We start from the raw sequence: 18,765 nt of genomic DNA, 5'->3' as shown, positions 1-18,765 counted from the left end.
AAAAGCTGGCCACGTCATGCTGTCATCACTCAGTCCCACAACACCACACTCTCCTCCCTCCTGTGTTTCTGGCTAGACATTGCTTTCTGGACGTTTCTAAGGAAGCACAGGCCCAGCTTCTAATTTGACCAAAGGGTTTTAAAGACTAAATTCTACCATTTTCTGAATGCTTCACAGTAGATGTTCCAGAAGAAATTAATAATGACTACAATAAGCATTCCAAATGATATTCTAAAATGAGGACTTTCTGGCTGGACACTGTGGCTCACGCCTGTAATCGCAGCACTTTGAGAGGCCGAGGCAGACAGATCACTTGAGGTCAGGAGTTGGAGACCACCCTGGCCAACATGCTGAAACCCCGTCTCCACTAAAAATACAAAAATTAGCTGGGCATAGTGGTGCATGCCTGTAATCCCAGCTACTCAGGAGGCTGAGACAGGAGAATCACTCGAATCCAGGAGGCAGAGGTTGCAGTAAGCCGAGATCGTGCCACTGCACTGTAGCCTGGGCAATAGAGCAAGACTCCATCTCAAAAATAGAAAATAAAATGAGTATTTTCTGTGCTCAAAACTATCAACTGAACTATTTCATCAAAAGACCCCACTAATCAGGAAAACTGATGCCAGAGATACCAAAATTGATCAGTGGAAAACATTGGTTTATAACTACATTTTGTGGAAGTGTACATTTTGATAATTTGTATTAAAAGACACTAAGATACATGAAGCATTGTGTAAGTTTGGCAAACCTATGAACCCTCAATGTTCTAGTTTGCTCTTGAAAATCATACTATTATTTCAAAGCTCAGTAATGTGGATAGATTTTTATTCAGAAATCCTTTCATATTCACTAACTGCAATTAAAAGTTTAAAATTACATGGCTCTTAGGAACGACGTCAAACATGCAACATTTTAAGAGTAATAGATTTAAACAGTAATTTTGCCCTTATAAGTTTACTTATCAAATTATTACAACAGGAACACAAATAGACCATATATTACTCTTTAATTAGGTTTGTTTTACAGTATGTTCTTGTCAACGAGCTACATCAAACTGTTAAACTGAAAAGCATTTTCATAAAAACGTACCATGGAGAGGGAGGGGGAGGGGAAGAAGCACTTTTTCTAGAGATGAGAAATAGTCCCAGTAAAAAGTTCTTACTCCTTTCTTCTAAGGAGCTCGTTCTGAATATTTTCACTTAGTTCTATTGTTCTTTAAACAGGACTTGACTTAATAAAGAATTTTGTATTTACAAAATTTACATTTTGTTCCTACAAAATGTAATTTTTTAATTTTGTAAAATGTAAAATTTTAATTTTGTTCCTACATGAGAAGTGTGCGTACTTTCAATTAGTTTTCATTAATATCTTCTGAGTTTTCCTCTTAGGTGGTTGGTTTCCCGGTAAGGCAGAGTTAGGCTGGTGCACACACTATTTAGGAAGCCCTGTCTCGTGGCTGAGAACATACATGTAGTGCTCAAAGAAGTGAGGTAAGGAGTGACATGGGAATCAAAATGATGCCTAGAATAGTGTAATTTGGGAAACAGCCCTAGATTTGATATTTTGGAAGCTTTTCATTGTAAGAAGAGACGACTCCAAAAAGAAGGAAAAGAAAAGGGTTCCTCGGCTAAATATCCCATTCATCCATACCTACTCAGCGGTCATTGTGACAAGGCCATCTTAATCTGGGCCAGAGATGACACTCTTCCCCCTGTAACTAACTAACTCAGCCTGGCTCTGTCTATTGGGATGTGCCTAAATGGGATGGGTGAGGGGGCACTAAACAGCTAACACTGACCAGGGAATTAAGGAGCTAAAATGCAAGTACCTCTTGAATACCACAGCAATCTCTGTGCACAAATTTGGACTGTACTTTTTGGGAGAAGAGGTGAAAACTATTATTAACTAAACTATTCCCTGCCTTCAACCAAAAGGAAAAATACGCCTCTTTAAGGCTTCTTTTAATGATACTATAATGCTGAATTTATTTATGAAAAAGAAACAATACAGGTTTAGGTGGGAAAAGCCCCAAGGAAACAGAGTAAGTCACTGGCCGTGACAGGACTTAAATTCCCTGGGGACAGTGCTGTGGGGTCAGCCCCCAGACTCCAAGCCCCTGCTCGCCATCCCAGCACCTCAGTCTGAGTATAGATAATAGTGCATTTTTGTAAAGACGAAGGCATCCTTCATTTACCATCACGCTCCACCTACTCTTGTCCTAGTCATCTTACGTGCTCTTAGTCCTTCATCTCTCCCAAAACACTTCTCAGCGCCCATTGTTACTGTGTCATCTACAAAGCAACACATATATTAAAACTCAGATTTGTTTTTAACAAAAAGGTGCTTAAAACCACGCTAGACAATTGTTTTTCACTTCATTTTCAACCAATAAAATCAAATTCATTTAGATTTATGAATAATACTGAAAAAATAATGCTTATTCTCTTACATTTTAAATAATGCGCCTTCATCCCCAACTTTACATTAACTGACTCATTTCAGTATCTAAATGAGTTGAGCTCTCATTTGAAAAATAGAGAAGGTACAACTATATAGAATTTTTAGGATAAAAAATGTTCTGGATAGGAAAATCCTTTTGATGTTTCAAAATAACACTTATAGATTCTCAGTATAGTTTTCAGTTTGGTAACTAAATCATTAAGTACCCAAGGTTTTTAAAAAATAACAAAAGATAATTAAAACATGATTTTTAAATACAAAGTTATATAGGAGCAACTCATATCTGTGGATCATCCTTACACAAAGTTGTTTCTCACTAGAAAATCCCTAAATATTTGTCATAAAATAAAAACTCCATTATCAAAAATTAGTTTAAGATAGATAGAAATCTATGCACTTTAATGATTGCCAGAATTGCCCAGCATAGCTTCAGTAAAATAGAGAATTGTCTAGAAAATGCAATCTCCAAAATGTGTGCAAGTACTGCAAACTGGACAGACCGGCGCAGGGCAAGGCCCTTGAAACCAAGTCCTCCTTGAGCACCTTTCCCAGGTTAGAAACCCCTCTTCGGCCTGTGCTTCGCACGTTTCCTTCAGCGCGCCGCCATTCAGACTGCGCCATTTACGTCCCAGTGCCATGCTGCATGGATCAAGTGTCAACGGGAAAGTATGAGTTAGGCAAGCGCTTTTTTTTTTAAGCTGTAAACGCTTCACATGACTGGCCCCGTAAGAAATGTGGGAGCTTAGATGAGCCTGGAGCTTTTCAGGAACTGGATGAGGACTCTGTACACAAACGTGTACTGGCAGAGAGTCTGCACCAGCATCATTCTCTGTTGCCTCAGCATGTCCAGCACTCTCGGGATGTCCAGCACCTAGGTTGAGAGAAACGGTAATGAAGATAATGTGTTCCCCTGGGGAGACAGAAAGGATGGGAGGACACTAGTGTCCTGGCAGAAACCTGGTTAGGAGATGGACAGTCTGACAGTCTCTTTTCCACCTTAGCGTCTTCTAAAAATAAGCCATGATTGGCTACTTCTGATTTTCTGATTAGTTTTAACTATAAATAGAATGTCCATGCAGACTATTTCTTCAACATTCCCCAGGTGTAGCTCACTGACTTTGTACGGTTGGACATAATTACCATGTCTCACTAAATACCAAGACTCTACAAAAACATAGTGTGCTACGTGCCATCAATATCTAGCTATTTCCCTCAAGGGCTCTGGGCAGCATGAATCATCCTTGAAATGTAAACAGAAAAAGAGTTCTGAGCTCAAATTTGAAAAACCCTGGGCAAGTAAAACAAAATTAAACAGCTTTATTTATCGTATGACTTCTCAGTCTTTAATATGCTAATTAGTACTGAGACTCTCCAAGAAGACACTGCCTTTTGCAGGGAACATTAGTAACATCTTGAGGCCACCACAGTCCAAGGAAATGTGCGCAAAAAGAGCTATTAAGTCACTATGTCCCTCTCTTCCCCAGCCTTATTTCCACCCAAAACGGCCAGGCGATCATAAGCGCCATCACCTCATTGTGTTCCAGGCAGGCGATCATGATCTCCGACAAAATCACCACACCAGTCCTTCCTACCCCAGCACTGCAGTGGACCAACAATGGAGGGTTGGGGCTTTGGGGATCACTTGTGCTATTTGTATGGCGTCGAACAGACTGGATCTCTTCAAGATATGCTGTGGAAAATCAATGAAATAGAAAAGTACTCAAGGATCAAGGCGTATCACATTGTCGACTCAATCTTCATATTCTCTCCACTGATTAAGAGGACTGCAGATAAAGAGCACTGGCTGCCAGTGAACCAAACCCAACCACCAAGGGACAGTGTGACCCTGAGCAAGTCACTACCTCTGCCCACTTTCTGATCTACAAAATGAAATGGAGATACTGAGTCAGCTGTGGATTCTACTCACTACCAAATCGTAACTTATAAACCTCTTGTTAACCCTCCCCAAAACACTTGTATTCTTTATGTTAAAACAAGTCCGAAGCTTATATGAGAGAACATAAAGGAAATATTTCAGAAACATAAATGTTCCTCTCTGTTTAACAGCTCCAGAGGCAGCTGTCCTGGGAACAAAGTTAAAGTCACTCACATAAAAATCCCTTGAGGTCTTCTGGACAGCCATGTTCAGGCCAGTCTGTGTATTGGAGGTGCCAGACGGTCCTCTCTTGCCCGGTAAGGAGGTGCTTCATCTTCAGACCCGTGGTGGCATAGCAGCCAGAGTCTGTGCGGAACCGGGTCGTGATCTTAAACCTTCCATAGGTGACAGTGTTGTGCCTGGAACCAAGTCGTGGCCAATACCTAAAGCTCTTCTCCCTTCCACCCTCCTGTTAAAGATGAGCATAGTTAAATGACTCAAGATCCGGCAATGGATGCCTTTCTCACATAGACGGCACATCTGAAACAGAACCACAACCCTACCCTGCCTTCTTCTCCACAGGTCAGGATTCTAGATGATTAACATTAACTGTTCTTCAGGGGCTGAGAAAATCACTTAAGAGAAATGAGTACCTACCTCTTCTGCTGTCACCATTGCTATAATTGCAATTCCCTGTTCCCATACCATCTGCCAAAAATCTTGACAGGTATTCTGTAATGGTCCCTGTGTGGCAATATAATCCCATTCGATTCCACTGACAGAGACCTGGGATTAGAAAAGGTTAAAAAAATTGATGTGTGTGTATAACAAACATAGGTATGTATGCATGCATTCATGGTAGTACTAAAAAAGTTTTTTTAAAAAAGTAAAAAGTAAAAAAGTAGTAAACTGGATTATTCAGCAGAATAAGGAAAGACTTTTCATCTTTTCCCTTGTGAATACAATTTGCATTACTGACATTTTTATAAACTTAGGTACTGTGAATATACATAATATCTATGCAACCTGCTTAACCTTGCTGAATCTCAGTTCTCATTTATAAAATAAAAATACTGCCTACCGTCATAGGGTTGTTGTGAGGACTGAGTCAGTATCTATGGTACCTGGCACATAACTCAATAAGTAGCTGTTATTGCAGCCATGGTGCCTCTTCTTTAAAAAAAAAACTTCCTACTTAAGATAGTCTCACCTCTGAACTTCTGAGTCAAGGTCACTCTCCACAATAATATTAAGTTTCCACTTAAGATTTAACTTCCTTGAAAGCAGTCTAATACAACAGTAATTACTAGATTTGTAGTTAAGAGACCTGGGTTAAATCTTGGCTTCACCAATATTGAGTGACGACAATAACTGTCTCCAAACGCTCACTAAACGTAAAACCCAGTGCCAAGCCTTGTGCCACACGCACTCCCACTCAGGGCTGCCAGTCCCCTAGTCACCGCTCCACATCGTCTCACTGAGCACCCAGTGGCTGCCACTGTGGATGAGTACCAGGTTATAACAGTGAATAAGCACTAGGGAGGAGGAGGGGACTAGTTAGAAGCTGGCAGGGTAGGTGTCATCGTTTATTGATTTCCATATAAGTGACATGAGGTCCCACCTCATTTTAGATCTAGGAGTCAGACCCAGGTCTATCAAATTCTTTCCTCTATTCTGCAAGTGGCTGCTGAAGATTTTGAAATATCACTACAGAACTACAGTATCATTCATTCTTATCCATCTAGTCATGAGAGACTGGATGAGTTATTTCAAAGAAATGCTCGGTTTATAAGTAAATTATGCTGTTATTATATTTAAAAACAAAATAGTATGTGCATAGATTCCCAAAAGCCATCAAGGGGTACTGGCATTCACAGGCAGACTGCCAGTCTCCAGAAAGCCTTGGTGTCAGCTTGTTCCCTTCTCAAATAATACTTGCAAACTAAAGAAAAAAACCACCACCTGTCCACACTTACTCCTTCACTCACCATGAGATTTCTCCTTCCCAAAATAAAGAATTGAATGTGGCCAGCATGAACAAAGGGTACAATGAGGAAGAGGGAACATCTGGCTTTATTCCATCACGTGTTGTGAATCATCGTTTTGTCCATTTTCATGGGAGTGATATTACCCCAGATAAGGTGCCAAGAACATACACTGGGGAAGGACAGCCTCTTAAATACATGGGGCTGGGAAAACTGGATATCCATAAGCAGAAAAGTAAAACTGGACCCCCTATCTCTCACCATAAACATTACCCCAGTTTAATGGCATTATACTGGTTCCAGGAAAAAAGCACTTCTTCAAAGAACAAAATGATACTTAAAAATTATTATAAAGAGTATGTAAAGAGAACAGATGGCACCTTGGTAAGTTGAAAGCTTTTGTGAACACCATCAAAAAGCCCAGACACTTTTGTTACATAAAAATGCATGTCGGTATGTGATGAGGAAAAACTAGCAATTCAGTGGCTCCCAGAAGAATTTATGAGCTAAAAAGAGGTCTTCCGATTTAGGACAAAGTTCTAAAGCCAGGCAACAGAAGGTCAAGGCTGTAGGGAGCCATGATCACACCACTGCACTCCACCAGTCTGGGCGACAGAGCAAGACTCTATCTCAAAGAAGGCAAAAGAAAAAAAAAGCCGGACAAATAAGTGCGCCCTGAGTCCTGGTAACAGTGTTGGGGGCAGAGTGGGTTTGCATATGGAGAGTAGACACGACTTTGGCTCTGTCTGATAGACACTTTTTATCTAGCACTGGTGTGTGGATTTCCCAGCTTGTAGTACAGTTTGTCACAAATGTTCAAAACTAGGGTGTTTATCTAAAACAATAAAAATAAATTTTAAAATATCTGAATTCTAAACAGACATGAGTACAGTTCTTGCCATTCTTGTAACTTAAACTGCATGTGCTGTTTATTACTTGAGGCGTTCCTCTCACCTTAATATGTGATGCGTTGATGTAACCAGTGTTGTTTTCTTTAGTTGGGACCAACTCCACTCTCGCATCGTCATAAGGAAGAACATCTTGGAATCGATTTCTTTCTGCATTTTCAGGGAGTCGTGCTGTTGAGCACTCCCCATCAATTAGCCGTTTCTTAAGAATTCTTTCATATTCTGTGAATACCATTCCTTGTTCTAATCGTTGTTCCAGAATTTTGCACTATAAAACAGAATATGTGGAATAACATGAATACGGCCACATGTCATGGCTACCTTTTGACTGTATATTTGAAATCTTGTTTTCTGCTTCAAATCTAGCACTGTATAATAATGAAAATTCTAGGTTGGGCATGGTGTCTCATGCCTGTAATCTCAGCACTTTGGGAGGCCAAGGAGGGAGGATCACTTGAGCCTAGGAGTTCAGGACCAGCCTGAAAAACACAGTGAGACCCCATCTCTGCAAAAAATTAAAAAACGAGCCGGGTGTGGTGGTGCATGCCTGTGGTCCCATCTACTTGGGAGGATGAGGCAGGAGGATTGCTTGAGCCCAGGAGGTTGAGGCTGCAGTAAACTGTGAGACCCTATCTCAAAAAAACCAAAACAAAAACAAAATTCTAGGTGAAAACAAAGTTAAAATTTTAAAAAGCCACAACAACAAGAGTTAAAAGAACAAAAGACAATCATTTTGGTGAGAAATATAATGCAAACTTTTGTTTAAAGTTGAAAATTGGCCTAAAGAAATTTGTTGAATTCATTTTCTCTAGATCTGTGGTCAATTTTGTGACCCCTAATAGATGGAATTCTCCTGGGGAACAGTAAATCTAGGGGGCAGATAATGAGTTCCAACAGCTATGAACAAATGTTTCCATTTTACATCATACGATATACAAAAGACTAAAGCAGTAGGAAATATTGGAAACTACCTCCAGGATCCCGCTGTAAAGCAAATGTGTACCTATCTGATTTTGATGTAATAAAACCTCATAGAAAATACACCTCAGGCACAAAGGAAGTTTTGAAAAATTGAGAAACTACTCTCGAGATAAACTTTCAATATAATAGAAGTCAATGTCTGCTGCCTTTCCTATGTATGCTCCTGTATTTTTGTAGATTTCTTCTCACTTTAAGGCCATCAAAATCAAGACTGCCCCAAAAGGCCAGGAGAAGGTAAAAAAGAACACTGAGAAACAAGCAAACAAAAAATCAGCATTCAAACCTGAAATTATCTATTAAGACATTAGCTATACGTTTGCCCCAATTTTGAGGCTCATATTACAAAATTCCTTAACACTCATTTATTATTAAATTGTGTTAGAAAATTCACCAAAATCTCATGAAGGCATTTGCGTAGTATTTACCCGTTGTTCCAGAGAAGGCACAAAGCCCTGTGTGTCCGATACATACCCTTTCATCATTCGTTGCTCTGGTAGCCACTTCCTTTCCTTCATCAGGCAGAGGCACTCGAGATAGGGAGAGTCCATTTAGGGCAGCCAGTTTAAGAGGACCAATTTTTTTTGCATCTACTCGAGTCTTTTTCATTCCCTGTAAAAGGATTTATATGTATATATGAAATATACACAAATACAACCCCTGTGAAAAGAAGTTTCAATGCACTGAAGACCAGGAACACACAGAGGGAGCGTTCTCCTTTGCCAGTAAACCCAGAAAGATTACACTCCTTCACACACCACTTGTTTAACAAACATTAGTAGGAAGACATTCCTTTCAAGGCCAAAGCCCTGATAAAGTCTTCCAGATAGAAGGTTTTGAAACACGATTGGTTACAAAGTTCTGTTGTAATGAAAGGTGAGGCTCCAGGCAGACTGCATTCCTTTTAAAACCAGACAGACGTAAAAAATCAGCTGAAGTCCAAAAAAAAAAGCTTTAAATGCAATCACTTGACTATAATAAGCTTTTATAAATTTTTTTTTTGAGGGTCTCACTCTGTCACCCAGGCTGGATGGAATGCAGGGGCACCATCATAGCTCACTGCAGCCTCAACCTCCAGTCTCAAGCAATCCCACCTGAACCTCCCGAGTACCTGGGACTACCAGCACGTGCCACCATGCCCAACTAATCTTCCGTGTGTTTTGTAGAGATGGGGTTTCACTATGTTGCCCAGGCTGGTCTCAAACTCTTGAACTTAAGCAATCCTCCTGTGTTGGCCTCCCAAAGTGCTTGAGATTACTGGCATGTACCACCATGCCTGGCCAGCTTTTATAATTTTTAAAATATATAAATTCTTTAAGTCATTCTGAAAAAATTAAATGCTTTCTGCAGCAGCCCCCTTTGTATGTTGAAGCTCCCTCCTCATATGCTACTCTGCGTTCTAGTGCAGACTTAGATGACCCGGGTTAGATCATGCTACCTCTCAGAACGGCTACATTTTTAAACAAGGAAAATAAAATAGGGCTAAAATCTCCATCATGACACCAGGAGGACAGGACAGAAGAGAAAGCATCAACAAAATCTTGTCTCCTGAAATCAAGTGTTTCCTAAAGTTATTATTAGAGCATGATTTTCCTCTCTGAGAATAATAAGCATAAGAACACTAAGTTGACCAGGTGCGGGAGCTCACGCCTGTAATCCCAGCACTTTGGGAGGCCGAGGCGAGCGGATCATGAGCTCAGGAGATTGAGACCATCCTGGCCAATATGGTGAAACCCCATCTCTACTAAAAATACAAAAATTAGCTGGGTGTGGTGGCGCATGCCTGTAATCCCAGCTACTCGGGTGGCTGAGGCAGGAGAATGGCTTGAACCCGGGAGGTGGAGATTACAGTGAGCTGAGATCGTGCCACTGCACTCCAGCCTGGGGGCAGAGTGAGACTCAGTCTCAAAAAAGAACACTAAGTTTCACTGGATATACTACACTTCCTTGGAAGACATCAATATAATGAGTAGCCCCGATTGGAAAAAAATGGTTCTGCCCTGTAAACAAAATCAGTGTTATTCCAGCTCTCTCAGCCTGTAACAGGCCATGAAGCCCCAGGATAATGGCGCAAGAACAGACGGAAAAGGCATCTTGGTAATAGAGGAAAAAAATCCTAAAAGATTGCTGCTGTAATTGCAGACTATGATTGGTACCTAACTCAAAAAGCTAAGTGGATTAATTTTTAATTTTATAATTAATATTTGATCATGAACTCCCCACATAATGCAGTCTAGACTAGAAACAGCAGAGGCCTGGGTTCACATCTGGCCTCTAACTGACCAACTTCTTTCAGGCAAGTCACTTTTCCTCTGTAAGCCTCACCTAGACCGAAAGAGACAGATACACCCAGACACAGGGATACAGACTAAAAACTTCCTGCTTAGGCTGAAATTTAATGATTCTAACATGCAGAAAACAGTGATGTGCTGGTAATATTTAACAACTGGCTCTTGGAAGGAAGTTTTGATTGGTGTTTGCCCATATCCATGGTGTAAATACTCACAGGCAATTTCAAACTGTTAATGTCACATCAATTGGCTCACAAGATTCCTGAAAATTTAAGTCGGCTCTTGCCAGTCAATATGAGCTAGCTCTGGCACTTCTCTGCCTCAAAATGACTCAAAATATCCCACACTGGAACACGCTGGATAAAGTTGATTGGCTGTGAGGTCAGTTCAAAAGCCAGTATTGGAAGAATGTTGTATGTAGGCAAAACTAGCCTTGAATATGCCTTAATTAGCCCTTAGAATATAAGCACAGGATTTTAATGCATACCCTGCACAGTGATTTCTTATGTGAGAACCACTGCACTAAAGCGTACAACAAAAAGAAAATCTTTATGTAGATGTATGAGCACCCAAACCAGTCTGCCTTTAAGATAACACTCAGGTCTCTGGAGGTGGAGATGGGTGGAGAATTCTAAAGTCATTCCTACTTGTCTACAGTTTATTTCACTGTTTTTAATACTAAACCTCCATAACCTTAATTCACATTAGGGAATTTGTTGTAACAATTAAGATAATGGCAACCCCATGTTACTATGAAAGGTCAGAGGGTACAATAGGGAATTGGCCTCTTCCACTCTTGAAAGCCATTAAGTTAAATGTATGATGCCACCTCACAGTAACGTTAATATGGACTAAGCTCTTTCAATGTGCCAGAACCTCATTTTTATCCCCCCAACAACTCTCTGGGGTCCTCTCATTTACAAATGTAAAAACTGAGTCACAGAGAGATTAAATAGCTTGTCTGAGGTCACATGGCTGCCTCTTTTACAAGGTAATCAGTGTCAAAACAAATAAAAGCAAATCTTTGGTTAAAATCAGTTATGCTGAATCATATAATTCAGGAGGCATTTTTTCATGCCTAACTGCATGTGGGACATAATGCCACGAAGCAGGCAGAGCAGGGATGACCATCCTCATGATCTGAGGTTATCTGATGTGGACGCTGAGGTTCTGACGCATGAAGGGTCCTGACCATGGTCACAGAGAACTAACAAATGGCAGGCTGTAGACTCAGCCCCAACGTTCTTAACTCGTAGGACCTTTGCTCTTTCCTCGTGACCACAGCTGCCATACCCATTCTTTAAGTAGAATCCTTTAAGCAAAAAGGACCAAAAACATAATCCAATCACATAATTTTACTAGTATTATGGTCTTAAAAGTCAATGGGAGAGAAAAGTTCTTTTAAGAGAACCAAACTGATCAAAGTCCTCAGATTTAACTGAACCTACCAGACCCCATTCAGAATAAAAATAGGCCTGAGTACTGAGCTGTACTCAGATAGCATTTGGGGAAAGTACGTGAGTCACACATGCAAACAGACCGTTCTCAATGCAATGGGAAGGGTGTTAACTATAAAAGGACCCTGTCCAGCTGGCTCAGGGATTCAGGTAGAGTTACTTTGGAAAATCTACCCACACCTTATCCCTGAATCACTGCTCCCTACACTCTTAAATCTGTGTCCACTGAAGGCATTGGCCTTTACTGTTCAGTACGTGAGTTATGTTGTACACTTGTGAGAAATTTAAAAATCAACTTAAAATTCAAACCCAAAACTTATTAAAAGAAAGCAAATTTAAGCCAGGTGTGGTGGTTCACACCTGTAATCCCAGCACTTTGGGAGGCTGAGGCAGCCAGATCACGAGGTCAGGAGAGGGAGACCATCCTGGCTAACACAGTGAAACCCCGTTTCTACTAAAAATACAAAAAATTAGCTGGCATGGTGGCACACACCTGTAGTCCCAGCTACTCAGAAGGCTGAGGCAGGGGAATCGCTTGAACCCGGGAGGCAGAGGTTGCAGTGAGCTGAGATTGCACCACTGCACTCCAGCCTGGGCAACAGAGCAAGACTCTTCTCAAAAAAAAAAAAAAAAAAAAGCAAATTTAAATCTATGGTACTTTTTTTGTTAAGTAGTTTTTGTCTATGTACATTAGTCTCTTTCATAAGTACTATAATAGTGTGGGTTTTTTCCTGTTCAGCAAGATGTTTGCAGCATCTTAAAGGATCTCATACACTAGGCCAGAACCACACTTGAGATGAGCCCTCCTGTCTGAGTTTGCAGTTTAGCAATGATTGGGGGAGGAGAACCCTAGTTGCCAGGACACTGGAAGCCAATGGGAGATAGGATGGAGGCCCTAATCAGGTTAGCCTGGCTCAAGTGCAGGGCATGAGGAGTGGAGATGTGGGCCAGGAAGAGCTGGAAGCCTGAGCACTGCAACAAAATCACTTCGGTGGACACGCTTCATGACAAGGCCGCAAATGCTTAGTCCCAGGTTGAGGACTGAGTAAAAGTTTCAGTGAAAGACAGACTAGCAAGGCTTCAACAAGCAATTATGACTTAATAAAACATACAGTATACTTCAATGCAGAACATACGTCTACAATGTAGATGATAACAGAATGGGCTGCTAAGTATGAGTTTAAAATTCCAGTTCTGTCACTCACTAGTCATGTGACCTTCGAAAAGTTAGTTAATATCTAAGTCTGTTTCTTCATCTGTAAAACAGGCAATAACAATAGGCTTACTGTAAATAGGCCACAAAAGTAGAGGAAATGCTTGGCCGATGGCAAATGCTCCAAGGATGGCAGCTAGAGATGATGCTATTATGCTTTTTTATATTTTGCTTCAAAGTGGGTAAAAAGTGCTTAATTCATATTTATTTATTAGGCTGAATATTAAAGAACTGCATCTTCTGCGAGGGACTTTCCTTAGATTCTCAGTTGAATTCATCTTTCTTTTAAATTTAAGACACCTGGACGTCTCAGGATTTGCCTTAACAAAGTGCCACCTTCCCAACTCCAGAATCACTCTGGAGAATCACAGCCAAGATATGTAAGCTGTATCCACACACACTCCAACCTGGAGAATTATACTAGGATTGAGTACACTTTCCTGGATGCCTTTCTCAGATATCTCTTGAGCAAACTAAACAAATGCACCCCAGGGGTGCCGCATCACCCACAGTATTTTTAATGGGTGGCTAAAGCAATTGTGGCTAAAGTCATGAAATCTTAACTGTCTTTCCCTTAACACTGCATTACTAAAACATTTCATTCATATTTTCCATTCCTTTCAACAAAGCCCCGTGAATTTACCTTTTCACTTCATCTATAATAATTATCTCCAGTAAAATCACTAAAATTCAAGTGGATCCCCATGATTTCCATAAATTTAAATGTGTTCAAAATTAGACAAAAAGAGAGTGACGTGGGGGAATGAAGAACGTTAAAAGAATAAGAGGAGCTGAAAAACACAGGACGTGATGAGTGAAAAGAACCAACAGGGCGAACGCGCGGTCCCCTGGCCGGGCACTGCTCGCCGCGTGGCTTACCCCCAGAGGAGGGAGCCCTTCCACGATGTTCTTCTTCCCAGACAGGAGGTCCGACACCGGCCTCTTCTTCAGGGAGTCCCTCCGGGCTCGGTAGCGGCCCGACGTGGTGAGGTCAGACTCCGACATGGAGGGCATCAGCAGCCCGTCTCTCCAGGGCCGCTGGGCCTCTGCGGTCGTGCGGACGGGGCTGCTGTCCCTCATCCTCTTCTCCGCGTCCGGGAAGTGGGCCTTGGGCTCCAGGATGTGCAGGGGCCCGGCGAGCAGGGCGCGAGGGCAGCCAGGTGAGTCCTGGGCCAGGCCGGGCCGAGACTCGCGCGCACGTGCAGGGGGCGCCCGGGCCCCGCTCTCCTCCTCGAAGTCCTCGTCCTCCTCCTCCTCGCTGCTGTGGATTAGCATGGTGGCGTCCGACAGGGACTTCTTATGGCCGTATCTCAAGCCCTCCGCCTCCTCCGGCCCTTCCCGCTTTGTCCTTTCGGTGAAAACGCTGGGCTGGGAGCCCGCCGAGAGGGCTCGCGGCGCCACCTCTGCCGCCGACGCAGACAGGGTCCGCTCCTTAAGCCGCAGGCCCTCCAGGCCGTGGCTGAGCCCGGCCACCTCGATGCTGTTCCGTTTGTGCAGCTGCGCGTGGCGCGCGGCGGTGAGGGGCTCGCTGACCTCCTGCAGCGAGTGAGCCACGGGCAGGCTGTCCTCCTGGAACGTCTGCACCGAGTGGTGCACGCGCCGCGTGATGAGGTCGGGGTTGCTGCTGCTGATGTAAAGGTGGCGGGACAGGTCTGGCGTGCTGTTGGCGGGCCTAGGGGGCGGGTAGGGTTGGGGTGGCCGGTACACCTGCGTCCGCATGATGTTGGGGGCCGGGTAGTCCTGCGCCTGCAGCTGCGCGTTGGTTAGCTCGGGCACGCTGACCGCGCCCACCACGGGCCGCCGCTCGGCAGGGTAGGGGTAGGGAGACGGGCTGTGGAAGCTGTAGCTCAGGCTGAACGGGCAGTGCGCGGCCGGCGGCGAGGGGAGCTGTGCGTGCTCGCGGATCTCGGGCTGGCTGTAGACCAGCGCCGCGGGCCTGCTGTAGGCGTACGAGCTGCCGATGTTGAGGTTTCGCAGCGAGTGGCTCTGCCGTTCCGCATGCACCAGGCCCCTGTTGAGCTGCTTCATCACAGTCTCATAGTCTGGGGTGGGGCGGTAGGACGGGGGTATCAGGGCGCTGTGCCTATGGGACGGGACGTAGTCAGGCCTCATGACGTCACTCCCGGTGATGCTAGGGTTGGACGACATCGGCGAGGGCTGCAAGTAGGGCTGAGGATTATTTAAGGAGTTGGTGCTGTGTGCGCTGTAGACACTGCCGTTACGGATCCGACCGCTGAGGTCAATCTGGGCTCTGTCCAAGCTTGTCTGAGAGTGACAGTAGTATCCGTTCTGGTTGGGCACAAAGAGGTTATCTAGAAAAAATGAGTTCAAAATGAGATTTTTTTAATTGGACTAATTACTCCAACCAAATATTGAGATCGGCCCTTACCTCTGATGACATTTTTAACACAGCTTGTAAAAATCCCTGCTAAAATGACCTAGCTTTAGCCACACTATCTGAGTGACCCTGGGAGCTTCGACTTCCTCATCTATAGGATGGGCATGGCTCTGCCTACTTAAGGGGTGGCATTCATTGGGTGACAAAGTGAGATCCTGTCTTAAACCACACCCACAGCAGACTAGCAGACTTTTTGGAACTCTGGGGAAGTTGAGGCAGAGATACCATTCAAGGCACTGGGCTGGGGACTCTGCCTTTCTTCCCTGGGTAGTACGGATGTGGCCTTGCTGCCGCTGAGCTAGTTCAAGCACCGTCTGTAAGCATTTCCTTAACTGGAATTTTTTATTGTTCTTCCCAAATGAATATGAGAGCTTCAACTGTAAAAGGGTAATGGTATAGCAGGATCTGAACTTCTCTGGTCCAACAGTGTCACCAGCAGCCACACAGCCCATAAAGTGTCCAGAAGCCAAGAGGAGCCACATTAAAACAGCTGCAGCTGCCCCCTGCCCTGGCCCCCATGTTACAGGAAGATCCAGACCTGCAGCTAACAGAATCAGTTTAACCTAATCTTACAATAGCTATGCATGTGTCCCTGCCCAGGGATGACAGGGGCCATGTTTCTTCTAGTCAATTTGTAGCTTACCTGCCCTCTGTTACTGAGGATGATTTCTAACCCTAGATGATTTCTAACACTCAGCAGCCAACTCCTTCAAATAACAATTTCCTCTGAAAGGCATTCTTTTTGTGCTTCAAAAGCTCCATGTGATTTAAGTGATCATGGTGATACTTAAGTAATGCACCACAATCCAGTGGGTACACTTTATTCTGGTGGCACATGCGGCTGTGAGGAAATAGCACTCAAATCTCCATGGTATTCTTCTGCTGACACACAGCGCTTCCATGTCACTGTGCTTTCCTCATCTATGCAAAGCTTGGTCATGGCTCCATCTCTGCAATCCCCCTTTCCTCACTGCTGCCACAGCTCGGACCCCTACCCCAGCTTGTCTGAACTAGCTCTATATCCACCTAGTCTCCCTGCTTCTGCACCCCAAACTATCTAGCCATTTATGAGGCTGTTATGTGGAAAAGGCAATACTAAGAATAGAAGGAGGAAAAGATGGTTGGAATACAGGCAAGAAAAGGGGAAAGGTATGCATGAAATCACCATAATTCAAGGAAGGGAGAAGAGATAAAGGGTTACAGGAGTCCAGAGGAAGAAATGGTCATTTCCAGCCTGGGTTGGGTTGATGGGGACAAGGAAGAGAGAACCAAGAACCACCTCGCAGAAGATATGGCAGTTAAGGGGACTTGAGGGGTAATTGGGTGGGGTGGGCAAGTCCAGCTTCCATCAAAAGTGAGGTCTCTCAACCTCTCAGAGCATGCAGGGTTATGCCTCCTCACCCCTTGATATCAGGCACAGCAATGTGACTAGTAATGGTCAAGGGAAAGTGCACAGAGGGTTAAAAGCCAGCTTCCAGGCTCTCTTCCAACTGCAACACTGACCAACAACATTCCAGAGAGAAGAGCCTCTCCAGCTCAAGCCCCTACAGCAGACTCAGAGAGGGCAGAGCCCTCCTGCTAGTGCAGTGTGCAATGGACAGGTGACCTTTACTATTACTTCCCTGAGAGTTTGGAATGGAATATTTTGTCAGCACAGCATAGCCCTGCCTATCTGGTCTGGATGGCAGCATGTGAACGGAAGGGTGCATGGAGTAAGGGCACCGGAGGGTGCAGAGCAGCACTGGCAAAGCCAGGGTGCATCCCTAGGCAAACTGGGGTGGCTGGAGTGTCAGATAGCTACAGAGGAGTAAAATAATTTCGGAAGTAAGGTTGGAAGGGCAGTCTCAGGGAATATTGTGTGGAGTCTCAAACACCAGGCAAAAGAATGATCCTGTGGCCATGTGCAGTGGCTCACACCTGTAACACTAGCACTTTGGGAGGCCGAGGCGGGCAGATCACCCGAGGTTGGGAGTTCGAGACCAGCCTGACCAACATGAAGAAACCCCATCTCTACTAAAAATACAAAACTAGCTGGGCATGGTGGCACATGCCTGTAATCCCAGCTACTTGGGAGACTGAGGCAGGAGAATTGCTTGAACCCAGGAGGCAGAGGTTGCAGTGAGCTAAAATCACGCCATTGCACTCTAGCCTGGGCAACAAGAGCAAAACTCCATCTCAAAAAACAAAAAAAACAAAAAAAAAGAAAGAAAAGAAAAGAAATGTTAAATGTGGATGAGACCCCTGGGAAGCTCACAGAGGGAGGGAAGAAGCCACAGGACAGACCTGCAGAGCACACCAAACAATACTGATGGGAAGGAGGAGGGAAAAACCTAGCATGCCAGAAGGAGAGTTTCCAGAAGGTACAAAGGCTTGAATGTGATGGTGAGGGGATGTGGGGGTGCTGGGAGCCTCAGAGAGGGCCGCTTTAACAGAGTGGCAAAGACAGAGGAGTGGGCAGGTAACCAGCAAGCAGAAGCAGCACACAGAGAGTACTCTTAGAAGTCAGTGAGAAAGGGCCCGGTGAGGTGGCTCACACCTGTAATCCCAACACTTTGGGAGGCCGAGGTGGGCGGATCACGAGGTCAGGAGATCGAGACCATCCTAGCTAACACAGTGAAACCCCGTCTCTACTAAAAATACAAAAAAAAAAAAAAAAAAAAAATTAGCCGGGCGTGGTGGCAGGCACCTGTAGTCCCAGCTACTCGGGAGGCTGAGGGAGGAGAATGGCGTGAACCCGGGAGGCGGAGCTTGCAGTGAGCTGAGACCGCGCCACTGCACTCCAGCCTGGGCCACAGAGCCAGACTCCGTCTCAGAAAAAAAAAAAAAAAAAAAAAGAAGAAGTCAGTGAGAAAAGAAAGCAGATCACTCAATCACTTAACGCAAGGAGAACAAACAATATTAAGATGTTTATAGATGGAGGGAAGAGAATGAGTGGCAAAGTGAGACTAACAATGTAGAGAACAGCCAGGTCCCGGAAGTGGGCGGGGCCAGGATTGCAAGTACCAGAAAAAGGCAGGGTGCGAGAGGGAGGAAATACAAGAACATGGCCAGGGGGACGCTTTCGGGCTCTACACCCAAAGCCCTGCTCTCTACTACCCACCTCACTGCATGAAAACCCTCATCTTTACACCAGGGCCGACACAAACAGTACAGTCACATCCCTTCATGCATCACTCCCTACCAGTTCCTTACCCAAGAG

At 44.1% G+C, this 18,765-nt stretch overlaps 1 protein-coding gene and 1 long non-coding RNA gene across 2 annotated transcripts in view; one reads left to right on the top strand and one right to left on the bottom strand.

The window, feature by feature from the left end:
* Positions 1-18,765, top strand: part of LOC129487573 (uncharacterized) — a 61,691-nt gene that overhangs the window by 10,800 nt on the left and 32,126 nt on the right. The window lies entirely within an intron of this gene.
* The window catches only part of PTPN21 (protein tyrosine phosphatase non-receptor type 21), an 87,394-nt gene continuing 69,618 nt past the window's right edge, over positions 990-18,765 (bottom strand). Inside the window, exons 14-20 of the mRNA XM_063645500.1 lie at positions 14,048-15,480; positions 8,682-8,819; positions 7,276-7,497; positions 4,994-5,122; positions 4,571-4,805; positions 3,990-4,150; positions 990-3,331 (exon numbers count right to left, since the gene is read on the bottom strand). Of these exons, the coding sequence (XP_063501570.1) occupies positions 3,203-3,331; positions 3,990-4,150; positions 4,571-4,805; positions 4,994-5,122; positions 7,276-7,497; positions 8,682-8,819; positions 14,048-15,480 (2,447 nt within the window). The 3' untranslated portion in view covers positions 990-3,202. The remainder of the gene's footprint in view (positions 3,332-3,989; positions 4,151-4,570; positions 4,806-4,993; positions 5,123-7,275; positions 7,498-8,681; positions 8,820-14,047; positions 15,481-18,765) is intronic.

Source organism: Symphalangus syndactylus, chromosome 8, assembly GCF_028878055.3.
Source record: "Symphalangus syndactylus isolate Jambi chromosome 8, NHGRI_mSymSyn1-v2.1_pri, whole genome shotgun sequence".
NCBI classification, from domain to species: Eukaryota; Metazoa; Chordata; class Mammalia; order Primates; family Hylobatidae; genus Symphalangus; species Symphalangus syndactylus.
This window is presented reverse-complemented; position numbering and strand designations above follow the sequence as displayed.